The sequence below is a fragment of the Mustela putorius genome, unplaced genomic scaffold (assembly GCF_011764305.1).
Source record: "Mustela putorius furo isolate JIRA1106 unplaced genomic scaffold, ASM1176430v1.1 tig00000179_pilon_pilon_pilon, whole genome shotgun sequence".
NCBI lineage: Eukaryota > Metazoa > Chordata > Mammalia > Carnivora > Mustelidae > Mustela > Mustela putorius.
In genome coordinates this window covers 9,684,868-9,702,590 of record NW_025421305.1, presented here as the reverse complement: position 1 = coordinate 9,702,590, position 17,723 = coordinate 9,684,868, and the positions used below count along the sequence as shown (strand labels likewise).

The 17,723-nt window shown below is 40.3% G+C and overlaps 1 protein-coding gene across 7 annotated transcripts in view; it reads left to right on the top strand.

Moving 5' to 3' along the window:
* The first annotated feature begins 520 nt into the window (after positions 1 to 520).
* Positions 521 to 17,723, top strand: part of EPSTI1 (epithelial stromal interaction 1) — an 85,176-nt gene continuing 67,973 nt past the window's right edge. For 2 of the 7 annotated variants that reach the window (XM_013059830.2, XM_045076634.1), the window contains exon 1: positions 529 to 830. In XM_013059830.2, coding sequence (XP_012915284.2) covers positions 652 to 830 — 179 coding nt within the window. In that variant the 5' untranslated portion in view covers positions 529 to 651. Of the gene's footprint in view, positions 831 to 17,723 lie in introns of all 7 variants that reach the window. The other 5 variants (XM_045076635.1, XM_013059827.2, XM_013059829.2 and 2 more) reach the window with 5 other exon arrangements.

The window sequence follows — 17,723 nt, the reverse complement described above, 5'->3', positions numbered from 1 at the left end:
TGACCTGTATTGCTGGAGATACGTAAACAAATGCTAATGCCGCCATGGTAACAGGAGAAATAACAGGGGCTTGCTTCTCCTCTTGTGGGTTTCCTTTGACTTTTGACTTCACTTTACAGCTTCCTTTAACTTCAAAGTATTTTGCACAATAACCAAACAGCAGTCATTACTGATAAAAGGCAAAATTTTGTTTGATTTTATTAATTCACCTGATCTCTGGAGTCCAAAGTTTAATATATTGTTCACGGTCTCGGATATCCAGCAGTAACCACAAATTAGGGTTACCTGTCAAACAGTCCCTAAATCTTTCAGGATTCTCATTCCCTTGTGGCCACTTGCTCACGAGGTGTCGGTGGCTGATGACGGTTCTCTTTACTGTGCTCTGAGGTGGTCCTGGGACCTTAAACCCAGCCAGGGGCACTCCCCACCCGGCGAGGGTGGCGCCTCGGGAGCTGTGCCCTGCGGTAAGGTCGGAGGGCGCCAGATAGAGCTTCAGTGGGGAAGTCCCTAGGGGCGGGCGCAGCTGCAGCTGGCAGCGGGAAATCGAAACTCTAGCTGTTAAAACCGCTGCCTTGCCCTTCGGAATCGCATCTCGAGACTCCCTAAGCGTCCCTCCCGCAGTGGGCGCCCGGGACCCGCGGACCCAGAGCTATGTTCACCCGCACTCCGGTGGTGGGCTCTGGGCTCAGCGCCTCTCCCGCCCCCCGCCTGACCCGGGACCTCCCTGGGCGGCCCCCGGAGCCAGGCCGGCTGCAAGGCCCCAGACCCGGTTTGGAGGTGGCGCCCCAGAGCCCTGCGCGGGAAAGCCGGGGGCTCCAGAGCCAGCGGGTGTAAGTACTTAACAACCGGTTTTGGGGGCGGGAGCCCAGACCTCAAACCTACAAGCACTTTCTGAATCACTGGAGTTTGAAACCACAGGGGCCCAGTGGCAGGGTTTTTGGGTGAAGGTAACCTTATTTGCCTACACAAAAAGCACTCAGAAATTGCCTTATAAATTGAGTGTGCCAGTCTGCGGGTCTTTACTAAATATCTGAGCTCTGATTCCTTTCAAGAACTCTGCTTTTCTGATTTTTGTGGCTGGCTACAGTATTGAAATGACGTGTGTAGAAATCGCCTGCACTTCCTACTAACTTTCCAGGTATCTCCAGAACTCAGACTCTTTAGTATGAGAATTTTTACCCCTCCTGGTTTCAAAAATCAGGGCTCTAAATGATGCCAGGGTAGGAGCAGAGAGGGAATGTGTTAGGGGATAGAAGTCCAAATGCTGCCTCTGGGAGCACTTTTGCATCTCTACAAAGTTCCCAGATAAACCACTTGGTAGGAGTGAGACCTGGTGAGGTCCAGAGTGACTGTAAGGTTTGGAGTCCTGTCCTGGGTTAGGTGCTGTATGCAAGAACCCTTACTTACAGTGTGGAGCGGGTTGTGGGGCTTGATCCCAGGACCCTGAGACCATGACCTGAGGCGAAGGCAGAGACTTAACCCACTGAGCCACCCAGACGCCCCAAATCTTTTTCTTTTAAAGGGAGTTTAATTGATTCATTTTTAAAAGATTTTATTTATTTATTTGTCAAAGAGAGAGAGCATGAGCACAAGCAGGCAGAGTGGCAGAGGCAGAGAGCGAAGGAGACTTGATGTGGGACTCCATCCCAGAATCCTGGGATCATGACCTGAGCTGAAGGCAGGGGCTTAACCACCTGAGCCACCCAGGTCTCTCGATTTATTCATTTTTTTTTAATTTTTGGAGAGGAATTACAGCATTTTTCTGATGGGAAGTGAAAAAGGAAGTAAAAAGTGCTTAGCCTTCATTTACTCACTTTCAATATGAGTTTATTTACATGCTAAAGGATTGAGATTTAACCTTCTATTGTATGCATCCCTCCATTTATTCATTAGGAAGCACTAGTGTAGGTGTGGGAGCACCAGCTTCAGCTTCGGCTTTAAGGACCAAGGCACTTGGGTCCACATCCTTTTATTTATTTATTTATATTTTTAAAATAAACATATAATGTATTATTAGCCCCAGGGGTACAGGTCTGTGAATCGCCAGGTTTACACACTTCACAGCACTCACCATAGCACATACCCTCCCCAATGTCCATAACCCCACCCCCCCCAACCCCCCTCCTCCCACCACCCTCAGTTTGTTTTGTGAGATTAAGAGTCTCTTATGGTTTGTCTCCCTCCCGATGCCATCTTGTTTCATTTATTTTTTTCCTACCCCCCAAACCCCCCATGTTGCATCTCCACTTCCTCCTATCAGGGAGATCATATGATAATTGTCTTTCTCTGATTGACTTATTTTGCTAGGCATAATATTGGGTCCACATTCTGATTCTGCCATTATTTTTCTCTGAACATCAACAGGGTGCTTAACTACTTTATGTCTCGGTTTCCTCATTATTTAAAATGAGATAATACCAACCTCTGAGGGTTTCTTTGTATTTTTGTGTGTGTATGAATAAAGAGTAAGGTTATGCCTGGTGGAAAGGAAATGTCTTTGGATGCTGATAGCCTTGAATTCATTTAACAAATGTTTATTGATCAACTACCATGCTGTCATCCTGAAGTGGAGTGTTTGTACCTTGAAAAAATACACTGATTTAAAACACCTACTTACATATAAATATAAATAGAGATTTTTAAGGCAATCTTTTAAAATTCTAAATGATTTATGAGAATCTCTAATAGACTCTAAGGCAAAGGCTGTGTTCTTGACTATATTTGGATTTAAGTAATTATAAGTGCTAATTCATATCGGCTCTCCCAGTTATTTTTAGTGGGTGATTTTCTCTTGGCCCTCAATATCATAAGCCATCTACACAGATTTAAAGAGAAAGAAGCTCATATATATTTCAAATCCAAAGTAACACTTTCCCTTTCAATATTTTGCTTTTTTTGGTAAGTATCTCACAACTGACTTCTATGATATCCAGATAAATAAAAGATTAAAGCGTGGGTTTTTCTGGAAGGGGGATTTCACCTGACTTTACTCAATTCTGGGCAATAGGCTCTTCTTTGTGAGAGCAACACAGGGTTCACTTCATTCAGAGGCCAGTCTATAATCATGCCTAGAAGTGGCCCTTTCGCTTGATGCTGTTTACAGGCAATAAAAAGATACTCTGAAAATGAGCCTATAATGTGGAATTCTGCTATACAGTTAAATTTACATCAGATGAATTGAATTCATATATAAATGAACATATTTGTAGCCTACTTTATACTAAGAACTGAAGAGACTTAAAGATGAGCAACAATAATAGCAAACACATGTAATGCTCAGTATGTGGAAGTGTGTTATATATATTCTCTTTCAGACCTCCCAACAAACCTGTAAGAGGATCTCCAGCCCTGGATATTTAATTAAAAATTGAGGAACAAGTAACTACTCAACAGAAGATAAGCCCTAATGTAGCTTAGAGTCTAAATCGATGGGGCAGACAGTGATTAGGTAATTACGGGAGTGACTCTTCATCTGCCCTACAAGGAGAAGCCAGGGTTGGAGCTAGCCCTGGGAGCAGAAGGCTTGCCAAGAAGTGATGCTCGAGCTGCAGTCTACAGGATAGTTAGGAGCTGGGTGGGGTTTTTGCTGACGGTCATACATTATTTCAACACCAACTGACTTCAGTGCAGTTCTGACACTACTCAGAGTTAGCACAGACCCCGTGGGTTAGGGCCCAGTCTCACAAGACTGCCCCTGTTTCAGACACCAGCCACAAATGGGGGTCCCCAGACTACCCGCGCTTCTGCCCGGCTGACTGCAGATGTGGGTGTTTCCATGACCTCTCCTCCCCTAGTTTGATAATTCACGAGAATGAATCACAGAAATCATGGAAACCGCTCTACTTATGATTGCAGCTTTATTATAAAGAGTACAGCTTAGGAACAGCCAAGTGGAAGAGATGCACAGGGCAAGATATTGGGGTGGGGTGTTGCACAGAACCGCCATACCCTATCTGGGTGGGCCATCCTCTCAGCACTTTGAGGTGCTCACCAATACTCAGTCCTTATTGAAGAATATTTATTCTAGCCCAATTACACAGCCCAATATTTATTCTAGCCCAATTAAACCACTCGCCACTGAGTTCTTCACTGAACTAGGTCTCTAGCTCCTTTCCCCCCTCCCCAGAGATGTTAGAAGGGTAGACCTGAAAGTTCTAACCCTTTAATCATAGGGTTGATTTTTCTGGCAAATAGCTTGGCTCCTGAAACATTCTGGGGTTATCTCATTAACATATAATCAACACTCTTATCACTTGGAATCCCAAGGGTTTTTGGATTTCTGTGCCAGGAACCAGGGACAAAGACTAAGTTTTTATGTTTTATTATACCATAGAAGTTTATATAGCCTCTGTGGTGCCCAGGGAAACTTGCTATCCCAGATCTCCTTCAAAAGAACTTACTGTGGGAAGCCCAGTCCACTGACAGCCCCAGCGGTAAGCCATTTGTCCGTTACACCCTTTGTTCTGAGAGCACACTGATTCTGCATTCTTCCAGCCAGTGTCTGAACATTCTAGGGTACTAGAGTCAGCCCATTCCTGGCCAAGGTGAAACTTCTCTATTGGGCAACTTTCACCAGAAAGCTCCACATTGAACTATCTTAGGATTTTCTCAGACCTGTACAGTGGTCTGAGGCTTTTCCCACTCAACCCCTCTCCCCTCTGCTTTCACAGGTATCAAATCTGCTCTTGTTCTTAAGGCTTTCACAGCCTACCCCCGCTCATTCCTCTTTGGTCCTTCACAAGCATTCTTCCCAAAAAACCTCTTACATATCTAATGCTGTCTTGATGTCTTCATTTCGGAGGACCTAAACAACACAGCCTCTTAGATACACCATATCCCTGATTACAATAGCTTAGATACTACGTCTGTTGAAGTGCTGTATAATTGCACTGGGGAAACCCACTCCTCCTTCTTATTTCCTCCTTTTGGGGCTCCAGTTTCCTCATTTCCTTACTCAAACTTCGAAACTTTTCCCAGTTCGCTGTACTCCAAGGAAGGGAATAACCCGGGTAACTGATACTTTTCTTTCCCTTCATCCTTGAAGTCTCACAGGACAGTGAAGGGAGAATAAAGGATGGGTTGGTATGGATCCGTTATTAATGGCCAATTCCTGGTTTCTCTCTCTCTTCCTCTTTAAGAGCACATGTTACATTAGTATTAAGTAGTTTGTAAATAGAAGGTAGGATATAAAGTGGAATTTATGATAATACAACCATTAAGTTATAGGGATCAGTTTTCATGAACATCACTATCTAATAATTGTTGAGTGTATTCTGAATCGTGAAGTAAAAATGTCTTCTGTCCAAGACAGATCATCAAAACTTCTTACGTCATTCTTGAGTCACCTCATTTCAATCAGAACTAGCCACATAAAAATAGTCTTAAATTAAGTGCAAGTTTTTACAAACTTATGAGAGTCTATAAGAACTGCTTTCACTACTTCTTCTTCACTGCAGTGCCCCAGATTTCTCTGCTGAATCCTCACATGAGTGTGAGAAAATAAGTTTTTGCCTATAGATGTTAAATGGCATGAAAGCATTAAGGTATTACTCCTCCCTGGGGATGGAGAGCTAAATAATGATGAAATTCCTTTTAGTACTATGAAATAATAGTACACAGGAAGAGAAAATCTATGATTGATTCTGATGGATAATTTTGACAGCTTAATATACATGGCTATTTGTTAGATGACTGTAACTCAATCTTCAGACAAGGTTCACAGGTATTCAGAAAGTTTGTAAAACAACAGATAGTGTTTAACTCTTAGTGATAATTATATGGCTTGGAAAGCTTGTTAGGTGTCTCAATGATTACTGTATTCTCCTAGCAACCTGATCGGTAGAACTCTGCCTATTTGACTTATTTTTGAAATGAAAAATGTGGCAGAGCACGTGAATACTATAGTTATCTTGAAGTAAATTACTTGTGACCTACAATAATCAAACTGGGTACCCAGAGAGAATAAAAACCAAAGTAACAATCAATAGCTTGAACTCCTACATCTTGGACTCTTAACCATGCTCTGGACCTCATACTACACATGTCATGTAATTCCTTTTTCTTGTCACAATAAACACTGCCACTTTACAGATGAAGAAACTGAGTCTTGATAGATTAAATGATTTCCTAAGGTCTCATGGCTTTCTTTTTTTTTTTTTAAATGATAGAACCAGCACTCCAACTTGAGTCTATCCAGCAAAGTCTAGATTCTGAACATGAGATGGAGTTGAAGGAGGAAGTGGTGTACATCTGGCTAAGTTCCCATCAATCATCATATTTTCACATCAAGAAAATAGAAATTCCATAGGCTAAAGGGAGTGATACTATAGAAACAGTAATGTGACATTTACAGCTTTAAAAGTCTTTGGATAGAGAAGTCATTTATAAGAGTCCAGTTTCTGTGGGGACTCTTGTCTCTGCTGCTTTTCTTTATTTCTTTTTTTTTTTTTAAGATTTTATTTATTTATTTGACAGAGAGAGACACCACAAGACAGGGAACACAAGCAGGGGAGTGGGAGAGGGAGAAGCCAGCTTCCCGCTAAGTGAGAATCCCAATGCAGGACTCAATCCCAGGATCCTGGGATCAGGACCTGAGCCAAAGGCAGTGGCTTAATGACTGAGCCACCCAGGTGTCCCTCTGCTGCTTTTCTTAAAGGATAGTTTGGCGGGCTTGCATTCAGACAGTTCTCTCATCATCCCTGGTTATGAGCAACCTAAACAAATCCTGCCTTCTGGTGGTCTTTCAGACTTCTGAACGTGGGTCAGAGTAAGCAATTCATTTGATATTCATGATCTAGGACATGTTTGGGTCTATATGAGCTTATATACAGGTGAAAAATATTCCACAACTCTCACCCTTACTGTATGTGATGCATGCTGACATTTTCCACTCTCGTTCATTAAAAATAAACCCAAGATATTGGTTTCATGACCCGTTAGTGGGTTACCTGTGTGGTGTGAAAACATAGTTCTGTGCATGGCAGAAGAGATTGCTGAAGTGGATGGAAAGAAAAGACATTTTGGTTTGCTTAGATCCAATTTACCTTCCTGTTTATACAGGAGGATAGAAATTATGGTTCTGTTTAGAACAAATTTCCAACTTTTCTGCAGTAGAGTTCACTCCTCCATATGGAATGCATTTGCAGTCTGCCAAGTCTTAGGGAGCAATCATTTTTGCTCAAATACAATATCAAAAACGAGTGGGCATTTCTCAAAAAGTCTTTGACAGCTGAAACAGTGAAACAATAAAATCAACAGGATGATGAAAGCACGAAAACTCATAATACCTATAATAATCAGTAGAAGCATAGCAGAAATGAGAAAAAAGAGACTTAGTTCAATTACACAGTAAGGTTATTTAATTCAAAGTCAGTAGAGTGCTATAAGGTTATACATATTGTTAAGGTTAATTGCATCTATTCAGAGTCTATTTGAATCTGAAACAAAAGCTTAACAGGAAAAAAATCATCAAAGGGAGAAGACTGCATTTGAAGGGTGTTCTGTATCAGAGAATCAGCTAATGATGATCTTCCTTTGTTCTGTAATGTTTGTAATTTCCCCCCCAAATATGAACACTTAAAAGGCAATCCATTAAAGTTCTATAGAAAAATTAAAGGCATTTATCATCATTAAAACTCAAGGGCTAGTATGGCCCAGTGTTTGTTTTGGGGTCCCTTCCTGGCTCAGTGGGTTAAGGCTCTGCCTTCCTCTCAGGCTCAGGTCATGATCCCAGGGTCCTGGGATCAAGCCCCGCATTGGACTCTCTGGTTGGCAGGGAGCCTGCTTTCTCCTCTCTCTCTGCCTGCCTCTCTGCCTACTTGTGATCTCTCTCTGTCAAATAAATAAATAAAATCTTAAAACAAAAACAAAAAACCTCGATGGCCCCGTGTTTGTTTTACTGTGGCATCAGAGAATGGAAATCCGGAGCTACCTAATCTCTTGTAAGAAAATCTGAGCCCCTGCTTGAAGTCTTTATATTAAATATTTCCTCATTAAAAGAAATCTTTGGAATATTTACCCCTGATTGTAAAAGTAAAGTTATATCTGCTTGCTATAAAAACTGAAACATTACAAAAATAATATAGACAGTAAAAGTCCCCTGTGATTATAATCCTTAGAAATGACCACTTCAAATAGTTTGATATGAAGACATCTTTATATTTAAAGTGTTAAGTTGTGATCTTTGATTCTTTATGCCAAGTAGAAAGTCTTAGGGCCATTATGCCAATAGAAGGTGACAGGCAGGAGAAGATATGTTCATATTATAAAGAGATTATTATAATAAACATTATATATAATATTTTATATGTTATAAAACATTTGAGAATTATATAAATATATAATATATATTATACATATTTTTATATATAAGATTATTTCATATATATATAAAGAAATTTATTATAAGGCTATCAGGTATTGGGTCCCATTATTATGAAGGCTGAGAAGTCCCATCATCTCTCATCTGCAAGCTGGAGACTTAGGAAAGCCAGTGTGTATCTCCAAATCCTAAAAGCAGGAGAGTCTATGGTGTACATTCCCTTCTAAGTGTGAAGGCCCAAGGACCAGGAGTACCAAGGGTAGAAGATCGATGTCTCAGCTCAGCCAATCAAGTTTTAACCTGGTTTTAACCTTCCTCTGCCTTCCTTGTTCTGTTGAGGCCCTCAGTGGATTGCATGATGCCCAACCACAATAGGAAGGGCCACTTGCTTTACTCAGACCATGGATTCCAATGCTTCCCTTTTTCTGAAACATTCCCACAGATGCACCTAGAAATCACCTTAGCTAGATACCAGGGTATCCTGTTGGAGGAAGCTGACGCAGAAAATCAACCGCCATATCTGGACTCTTTAGAAATATTAGTCACGAAAGGCAGGAAAAAGTCAAGGAGATGATCCTGGATCCACTAAAGAGACGTGTCAAACAACAGGCATTGTGATCTGTGATTGGATGCGGTGGGAGGGTAGGGAGAAATATTCTGAACATTGGAACAACTTAGAAATTTGAATATAGAGTAAATATTATATTAATTGGGTGTGATAGTTTTGTTTTTTTTTTTTTAACCTGTAAGTAGGGGAATGTTTTTGTTCTTAGGACACACATGCTGAGGTATTCAGGGTTATGTTACTGACTCTGCAGCTTACTTTCATATGATTCAGAAAAAAATAAAGACAAGGAACGTGAAAGAAATGTGATTAACCATGAGCAATTGGTAAATATAGGTAAATAGTATATGAGTTTTCATTTTATTAATATTTGAATTTTACTTGTAGGCTTAAAATTTAAGATAAAAAATTGGGGAAAAAGTAATTTCAGATTATATTCTAAAGTTCATTATGCCCCTCTCTTTTTTTCCTTTTTTCTTTTGGAATCTGGAGAAATTAAAAGGAAGTTTGTCATGGAGCTGTGTGCTTAAGATATGTACAGTTTGTCCTAAGTATATTCTAGCTCAATAAATAATTTAGGGAAAAAAACCTGGGCTCAGAACCATGCTCTCTTTTACAGAAGACTATTTGCTAATCTTTAATGAGCTATTTATCAACAACACTTTGTTTCATGCAGTGGTTCTTATTACTCCTAAGACACAGATCAAAGAAAAGGATCAGGAACTAGGATACAGATGTTAGAGACAAATGTGAGAAACAGGGTTGTAAAAAGACAATTAGAAAAACTAAATCACGTACATTGTGGAAGACGGAACAAAGAAGAAATTCAGTCACAGCATGAAAAAGGAGTTGTACTGGGGCGCCTGGGTGGCTCAGTGGGTTAGGCCGCTGCCTTCGGCTCAGGTCATGATCCCAGGGTCCTGGGATCGAGTCCCGCATCGGGCTCTCTGCTCAGCAGGAAGCCTGCTTCCTCCTCTCTCTCTCTCTCTGCCTGCCTCTCTGCCTACTGATCTCTGTCTGTCAAATAAATAAATAAAATAAAATAAAATAAAATAAAAAAAAGGAGTTGTACTGTGATTTAGGGTTAGGTTATATTACATATGGTGAAAGAGGGATCATATATATGTTATACATAACTCTTATATTACAATTACATATAATAGATATGTTAAGCATAGATGGCTTTGTTTCTCACCTATGAAATAGGTGTGAGGGTAGTTAGTTTAGGGTTTATAAAAATAGCAGGCAACCATAATAGAACATTTATCACCTAGCATTCTTCTAAGGACTTTATATCTGTACTCTAAGACATACATAGCTGTCATCCCCATTTCACAGGTGAAAAAATAGAAAAACTTAGTAAGTTGCTCAAAATTGTAGTTAGAAAGTAATAGAATTAAGGTTTAAAACCAGGCAACTTGGTGGGGTGCCTGGGTGGCTCAGGCCTCTGCCTTTGGCTCCAGTCATGATCTTGGCATCCTGAGATTGAACCTTGCATCAGGCTCTCTGCTCAGCAGGGAGCCTGCTTCCCACTCTCTCTCTCTGCTTGCCTCTCTGCCTACTTGTGATCTCATTCTCTGTCAAATAAGTAAATAAAATCTTAAAAAAAAAATAAAACCAGGCAGCTTGGTTACAGATTACCACTAATACAGTGGTTTTATAGTCACAGGGCACCAGATAGCTTTTGTCCTTCTGTTCTGCCATTTCTGATGCATGTCTTCTGCATTCAATGCCTCATTGACCAAGATAGCTGCTTCAGCACCAGCTACCACTTTAGTCTTCCAGGAAGTGGAATGCAACAGAAAAGCCATTTCCTGTTTGTCTCCATTTGAGGGAGATTTCCTAGAAATCCTTCTCAATAGCTTCCACTTACATTTCAATTTCCCAAACTTAATAACAGGGTCATACCTAGCTTTAAAAAAGGTTGTGGATGATAGTCTTTTGATTGGGTGCATTGTCAATCTGAACAGGTCAATCTGAACAGTATAAAGGTGCCAGCCATTAGGAGGAGAAGGTGAAAATGAATGGCTGGATAGAACCAGCATCTTTCCTAGTTTGAGAATTGAGGAGAGTAAAAAATAAGAGCAGACATTAATCATTCATCAAACTGTTTCTGGGATTTCAGAAATGCAAATGGGATATGTAAGGAAGAAAAATTTAAATATAGTCCACATTACTGTTCAGAGTATTGATTTAAGAGGACTATTAGAGTTATCTTCTGGATAATATTGTGTGCAAGCTTTATTTTTATGCTTTGTATATCCTGCAAGATTATTTGTAATAGTGAACAACTGAAACAACTGAAATAGTTAGGTGAGAGGTTGAATTATGCTGCATCCATGTTGTGAAGTATTACGTAGCCGTTTAAAATTAAGCTTGTTACATGAATAGTTGGGAAAACCATTTATAACTGAAGACATAAAATTGGACTTAAGATATGATTGCAGCTGTGTAGTAATAGGTACAGAATATAGACTGGACTGAAATTCACTCAAATAAAAGTAATTGGGGGTGGCTTAGTTGGTTAAGTATTTGCCTTCAGCTCAGGTCATGATCCCAGGGTCCTGGGATCAAGTCTGCCTCAGGATCCCTGCTCTGCAGGGAGCCTGCTTCTCTCTCTCCCTCTGCCTGCTGCTCCCCCTGCTTGGCTTTTTCTCTGTCAAATAAATAAATAAAATCTTAAAACACCCCCCCCCCAAAACAGCAATTGTGATTTCTGAGGGATAGGATTATAAGTGACTTTTCAATATTTAAAAATATATTTTTGTACATTTTCATCTATCAGCATGTTTCTTTCAGGATCAAATAAAAAGTGAATTTTTTCAAATGTGCTATGCAGAAATTTAGATATAAATCCCTCATGTCTTGCATTTCTGGTTTTGTCTTTTTTTTTAAGATTTTATTTATTTATCAGAGCAGGGGGGTGGAGAGAGAGCACAGGCAGACAGAATAGCAGGCAGAGGCAGAGGGAGAAGCAGGCTCCCTGCCAAGCAAGGAGCCCGACGCGGGACTCGATCCCAGGACGCTGGGATCATGACCTGAGCCGAAGGCAGCTGCTCAACCAACTGAGCCACCCAGGCGTCCCTGGTTTTGTCTTTTAAGTTATAAATCATCTTGAGGAGCAATGCTTAAGACATGGGGACATAACCAGATCTTAATCTGTTAATAATAATAATAATAATGATAGAAAATGTACAACCATTTGGTAAATATGCAAACGAAAATTTCCTTATCACAAAGCCATTCTTAAAAGAGCATTTATCCTGAATATTCTCTTGTTGGAAAAGACAGCCCTGCTAGGGCCTCTTCCACTTTTATATGTCTTCGGGGGTGTGCCAAGGCACCACACCAGACCATTTTTTCATGTGGACTATTCCTCAAGGTTGCTATGTAGCTGGGAATGTTGAGAGATGAGGTAAGCTTTCCCCAGAACGGAATCCAGTCTTGCTTACCGTCTGTTGTAAAAACGGTGGATTGCTCTGCTGTGTTCCTCACCTGCCATGCAAACACGCTGCATGTGCAGCATCTGTCGTGTTGCCCCCAGGAGCCAGAGAGAATAGACATAAATATGCTGATGCTCAGGCTCTGTGCTGTGGCATGAGTAATAAAATCTTACTAGTCTCTGGCCCAGGAATCTCATGTCTTTTGCCAGCATCTGTGAATAGTAATACTAATAGTAATATAGTGATATATACTAATAGTAATACTAGTGAGTAATAGCTCACTAGTAGGCTAAGGTTAGCTTGTTAGGTTAAGGTTAGTTTGAAAGTAGGCTCAAAAGAAATCCCAGATGTGATATCTCTATGTTCTGAAAATAGGTATTCCTTGTGGTTATTTTTACCAAAGTAGCAACTTTATGCATTTTTGCTAGTATACCTAACAATTGGTCCCCACCCATCTCTACTCCCATCATTGATTTTTGGCCTTTTAAAGATGGTCTCCATAATACTATGCTTCATATATATTCTTTGTATCCTTAGAGTGAATCCTTCCTGCTATCTTCACAGCTTTTATCATTTATGTGTATAGATAGTGTTTTACGTGATGAAGTGTGACATCTTTAAGGTCTACCCTGTATGGTTGTGCAGGTTGGTAACCATACAAACTTGCCTAGCTAAGGGAATAATTTGGAGCTGAAATATATACCAAATTGTGTGGCCTAGTGTATGGTTACCTCCACTTGAAAGAAGGGACACATTTTTCTAATTTGCATAAGTTTACCACATCTCATTAAGTCATAAGCCTACATATGAGTGCTGGGATGGATAGATGTGTGCATGTATATACCTCTTTTGACTTTCCATGAAGTTATCCTATGAACAAAGGTGCTGATGACCTGTAATCTCTTGTTTATCTTTTCCACTGGGTGTCTGTTCAGCCCTCTGGGGATCTACTGAACTGTCCAACAGAAGCTGTGAATTAAAAACTGACCTGCTTCACATCAGCCTCTTGGATGTGTACACAATGTTTTGGGCTCTGCAGGTTGTGAGACCAAAGAATTCATGAGCCCTTCTACACTGGAGTTGTGGAGTGCTGGATCAGGGTTGGTGGAATAGGTTTAGTGGTTAAGGATGATTTGCTCAGCCTGATCTTGCCTGTTTTTGTTTTTCTAGGAAATGTGGTCTATTTAATAAAGAACTTTTGGCAACCTGAATGGCTCAAAAGTTTTGACTCATTTTGGCTAAAAACAGTAAACTTCAGATGCTCATATTAAGGTCATAAGACAAAAACCAGTGTGGAAAGACATAGCTAGAAAATAATTCTCTATCCAGTGCTTTTGATTAATCAAAAAAATCCTTGTTTTTTCAAGTTCACGCAAGGTTAAGATTTTCTTGAACTATGAAAATCTGAAACTAATTTTTTTTTTGTAGGATGGTAGACTACATGTCTATTATTCTGCCTGGAAAGATGTGTTTGTTACTCAATCTCCTACCTCTTTCTGAATTTTTGCTCTTGACTATGTTTCTTTTTCAGTCAAACCAGTGTTGTTCCTAATTAGAAATTTAAATTACATCTGCTGTAGTTTGTACACACCAGGGGATATATTTATGTAATACTTGTAGCCAGCCAAGATATTTTTCATAACTTCAGCATAACATTTTTTCATAGAGTGCTTATTGATGAGACATTATAAAAATTGTGCAAGAATGGACATGAGAGAAATAGTTGTGTAGCTCAGGAGAGACCTCACAGGAAAAACATTCCTTAAATGTATTTTTTATATATATATATATATTATGGTGCAGGAACACATTTTCCTCTTGTCTTGTGCTATTCTTTATATGTTCTCTCTCAGTATTTCTCCTGGATGTGTGCTGTTGGAAAATGAAAATAATCTTACAAATTGTGATATTTCATTAAATTTCAATGAGGTAATTAAGGAAACTAATTTTCAAAGATATACATTTATTTCAGTGACTTGAATGTTGCTTTATCAGAAAATGCTGAGAATACTAAATATAGATAGGTTGGGCTTGTCTAGATCAGCATCTTTGAGAGTCAGATTGTTGAAAGGGAAGACATGCAGGTTAAAACAGCAGAGGCCCTTGCTGTGGGTGGAAACTAATTGGCTGAAAACATGAATAAATTATACTTGTTATTCATGTCAAGAAAAAGCAAGGAGAGAAGGGACGAATATTTGGATCTACCAGCGCGTTACATTCTGACACATGATTAAAGAAAAAAAAAAGATCCTCAGATGTAGGCTCCTCCTTCTATAGCAAGTAAGAGGAATAGAATCTCCATTACTTGCCATGCTTTCTTCTAACTATTGTTTCAGATTTGGCATGTTCAGCCAAGAAAGTGTTGCTGAGATGGTTGCTAAGGAATTCTCTAATATGAAACACTTATTAATGGGACCTCTGTCACTGAGCCTGGGGTTATGTTAAAATGCTTTCAATTAAAAGGCTCTGAATTTAGGGTTGGGTAATTCTGTCCCTCTTTTCATGGTCTTGCCCTGCGTCTGGGAACTTATAGACTATGTGTATTGCAATAGTTTGACTGCAGTTCTCATCCTAAAACGAAAGATTCTAGTATGTTGTTATCAGACTTAAACTTATCCAGATTAGATATTGTAGAGTAATATCTTTTACAAACGGATTGATTTTTCTTTCCAAATCTTTCACAAAATTTGCATACACGAGGCCTATGGAATTTGGAAAATTCTCTTTGAAGCAGCTGTTAGTAAAGTGCCTCTGAAGAAACACTTCTTTTGCCATTTTGGATCCTGTCTTTTAAACTTCAGCTTGCTATCCTTCTCTGAAAATTTCTACCCCTTTGGGGCCTCTGTGACTCTCCCTGACCCTGGATCTCTACTTAACATCATCCTACTTTGACACTTCTTTGGGCATTCTTGTGCTGTGCTCCTGTGGCTTCATAAATTGTTCCAAATTAAGGTCTAAGCTCTGTTAAAGTGGTTGCTGTCTGTTTTTTTTTTTTTTTTTTTGTATTTCCCCTCATTCTTCGAAAGCCCCTTAACACAAGTCCATAAATAGGTGCTCAGTTAAATAGATTACTTTGGAAGTCTATCAAGAGGGTGGAGTTAAATGACAATTATTACTGTATGCTTTCTGTGTTGAGCTGAAGAGTTAGCTACAGATGCCCAACACGTCTAAGACAAAAGTCCGGGGTTTGAGTCTAAGCATCATCACTTAATTGACCCCATGACCTTTGGTAGATGATTTAATGCCTGTCTTTAACAGGGATTTAATCCCTAAGTTCCCTTAAATCCAAATGTTCAAGGATAACTTGATCTAGATAAATGGTTCTCATATTGTGGTCCCTAGATCAAGAACATGGACATCACCTGGGAACTGTTAATGCAAGTTCTCAAACCCCACCCCAGACCTCCTGAATCAGGAACTCTGCCCTTCAGCAAGAACCCCCAGGTGATTCTGAGGGATGCTAAAGTTTGAGAACGACTGATCTTTGTAGAGTCAAATCCCTGGAATGGCGAATGTTAGTGGACACTGAGGACTGTGTAGTCATGTCATGGCTGACATTTAAATCCAGTATCTTGTGCTTCATCTTTAAGGCTCTGTACAACGGTTCACCCCTGCATCATATTCAAGTGTGCAGCTATTACCCACAGAATTGCAGCTCCCAAGATCCTATGAAGTGCTGGCAATTGAGAAGTGAAAAATCTTTCTTAGGGTGAACAAAGAATTTGCAGTGGACAAGGGATTCATTTCCAGTAGCAGCCTCCTAATTTTGTATTCATAATGTCGTATGCATGTGAGGCTACAAATGCAATGTCTGCTGATATACATTAAATAATTGGACATCTTGCAGCCCCATTTGCATGCAAAGGTGGTTTTACACGTCCCCATTTACAAGTCTAAAATTAAAGCCCAGTTTGAAGCAGGCTAAAGTCTTGCAGCTAGGAAAATAATGAGATAAGGAAGAAATGACTTCTGTTAATCAGCACTTCGGCCTCTGCTGTTCAATCTTTGCTAATTTGTCCTTTGAAATGGTACATTCTGTGTTGAAGAGAGAGAATTCGAAGTGTCCGTTTTAAAAAACAAACAAACAAAACCCTACATTTATAAGCTGATTGTGTTTATCTGTAGCATTTCCCCTAAAACTGGATTCACACGTATGCTGCAGTCTGTTGCCACGCTGGATTTCTGCTCTGTGAAGTATTTGTGTTCTTGTGGGACCCCAGGCATCATCTCAAAGAAGAGCCCCCCCTCCCCCCACAATCTCCACAGAGGTACAGACTGAGTCTGTGGCATCATTTCATTTTAGTTCAGCCCACATTCATCAAGCAGCTACTTCGTGCCAGGCATTGTGCCCGAGGCTGGGTGTGTACAGATCAGTCAAGTTTCTGTCCTCAAGTTTAACAGCTTCCTGGTATCTCAGTGTTGCGTATTTTTCCTTAAGTGAAGTCTTCCCCGATCCCCACCCCATGAATTAAAATGCTTCAGGGATCCTTCTCTAATTATGTTCTACCTGTGACCTCAGGAGAAGCAGGGACCTAGTGGACCCATGCCTGGAAGAGTCAAAGCTCCAAAGCACAAGATTGTGGCCAGAGAGCCAATCAGAAGGGTCATGAAGAGAAGGTGGCTGCATTACAAACGGCCTGTGTTTCCAGTTGGTCAAAGGATGTGGGAATGTTTTCTGTACCCCCAGTGTGGGTCAGAGTGGCAGAGAATGCCCATCTCAACCCCTTTCAAAGGGACTTGCCCACAAGTGCCACCTGGAAGAACAATGGATCCCTACATGGACAGTTTACCAAGAGCCAGCTGTGAGGCAGTCACTTGCCTGACTTCACGGGCTGCTTTGTATTTCCGTATTTGGACGTATGCGTTCGTTTTACTTTGACAACTAGTTCCTAAGCTTCCAGAGAACAGAGCTGGGCCTTAAGAAGATTATCTTCCACGGTACCTATTTGGTGGTGAGGATCATAAATATATGAGCAGGAAGAATGTCTAGAGGTTTATATGCATTAGTATTTTCTTTATTTTTAAGATTTTATTTATTTATTTGACAGACAGAGATCACAGGTAGGCAGAGAGGCAGGCAGAGAGAGAAGGGAAGCAGGCTCCCCACTGAGCAGAGAGCCCTGATGCGGGGCTCGATCCCAGGACCCTGGGATCATGACCTGAGCCAAAGGCAGAAGCTTTAACCTACTGAGCCACCCAGGCACCCCTGTTCTAAACATTTTATGCTGTTACTTTCTTTTTTTTTATGTGCTTTTTATTTTATTTTATTTTATTTTAAATTTTTTATTTTTTATAAACATATATTTTTATCCCCAGGGGTACAGGTCTGTGAATCAGGTTTACACACTTCACAGCACTCACCAAAGCACATACCCTCCCCAATGTCCATAACCCT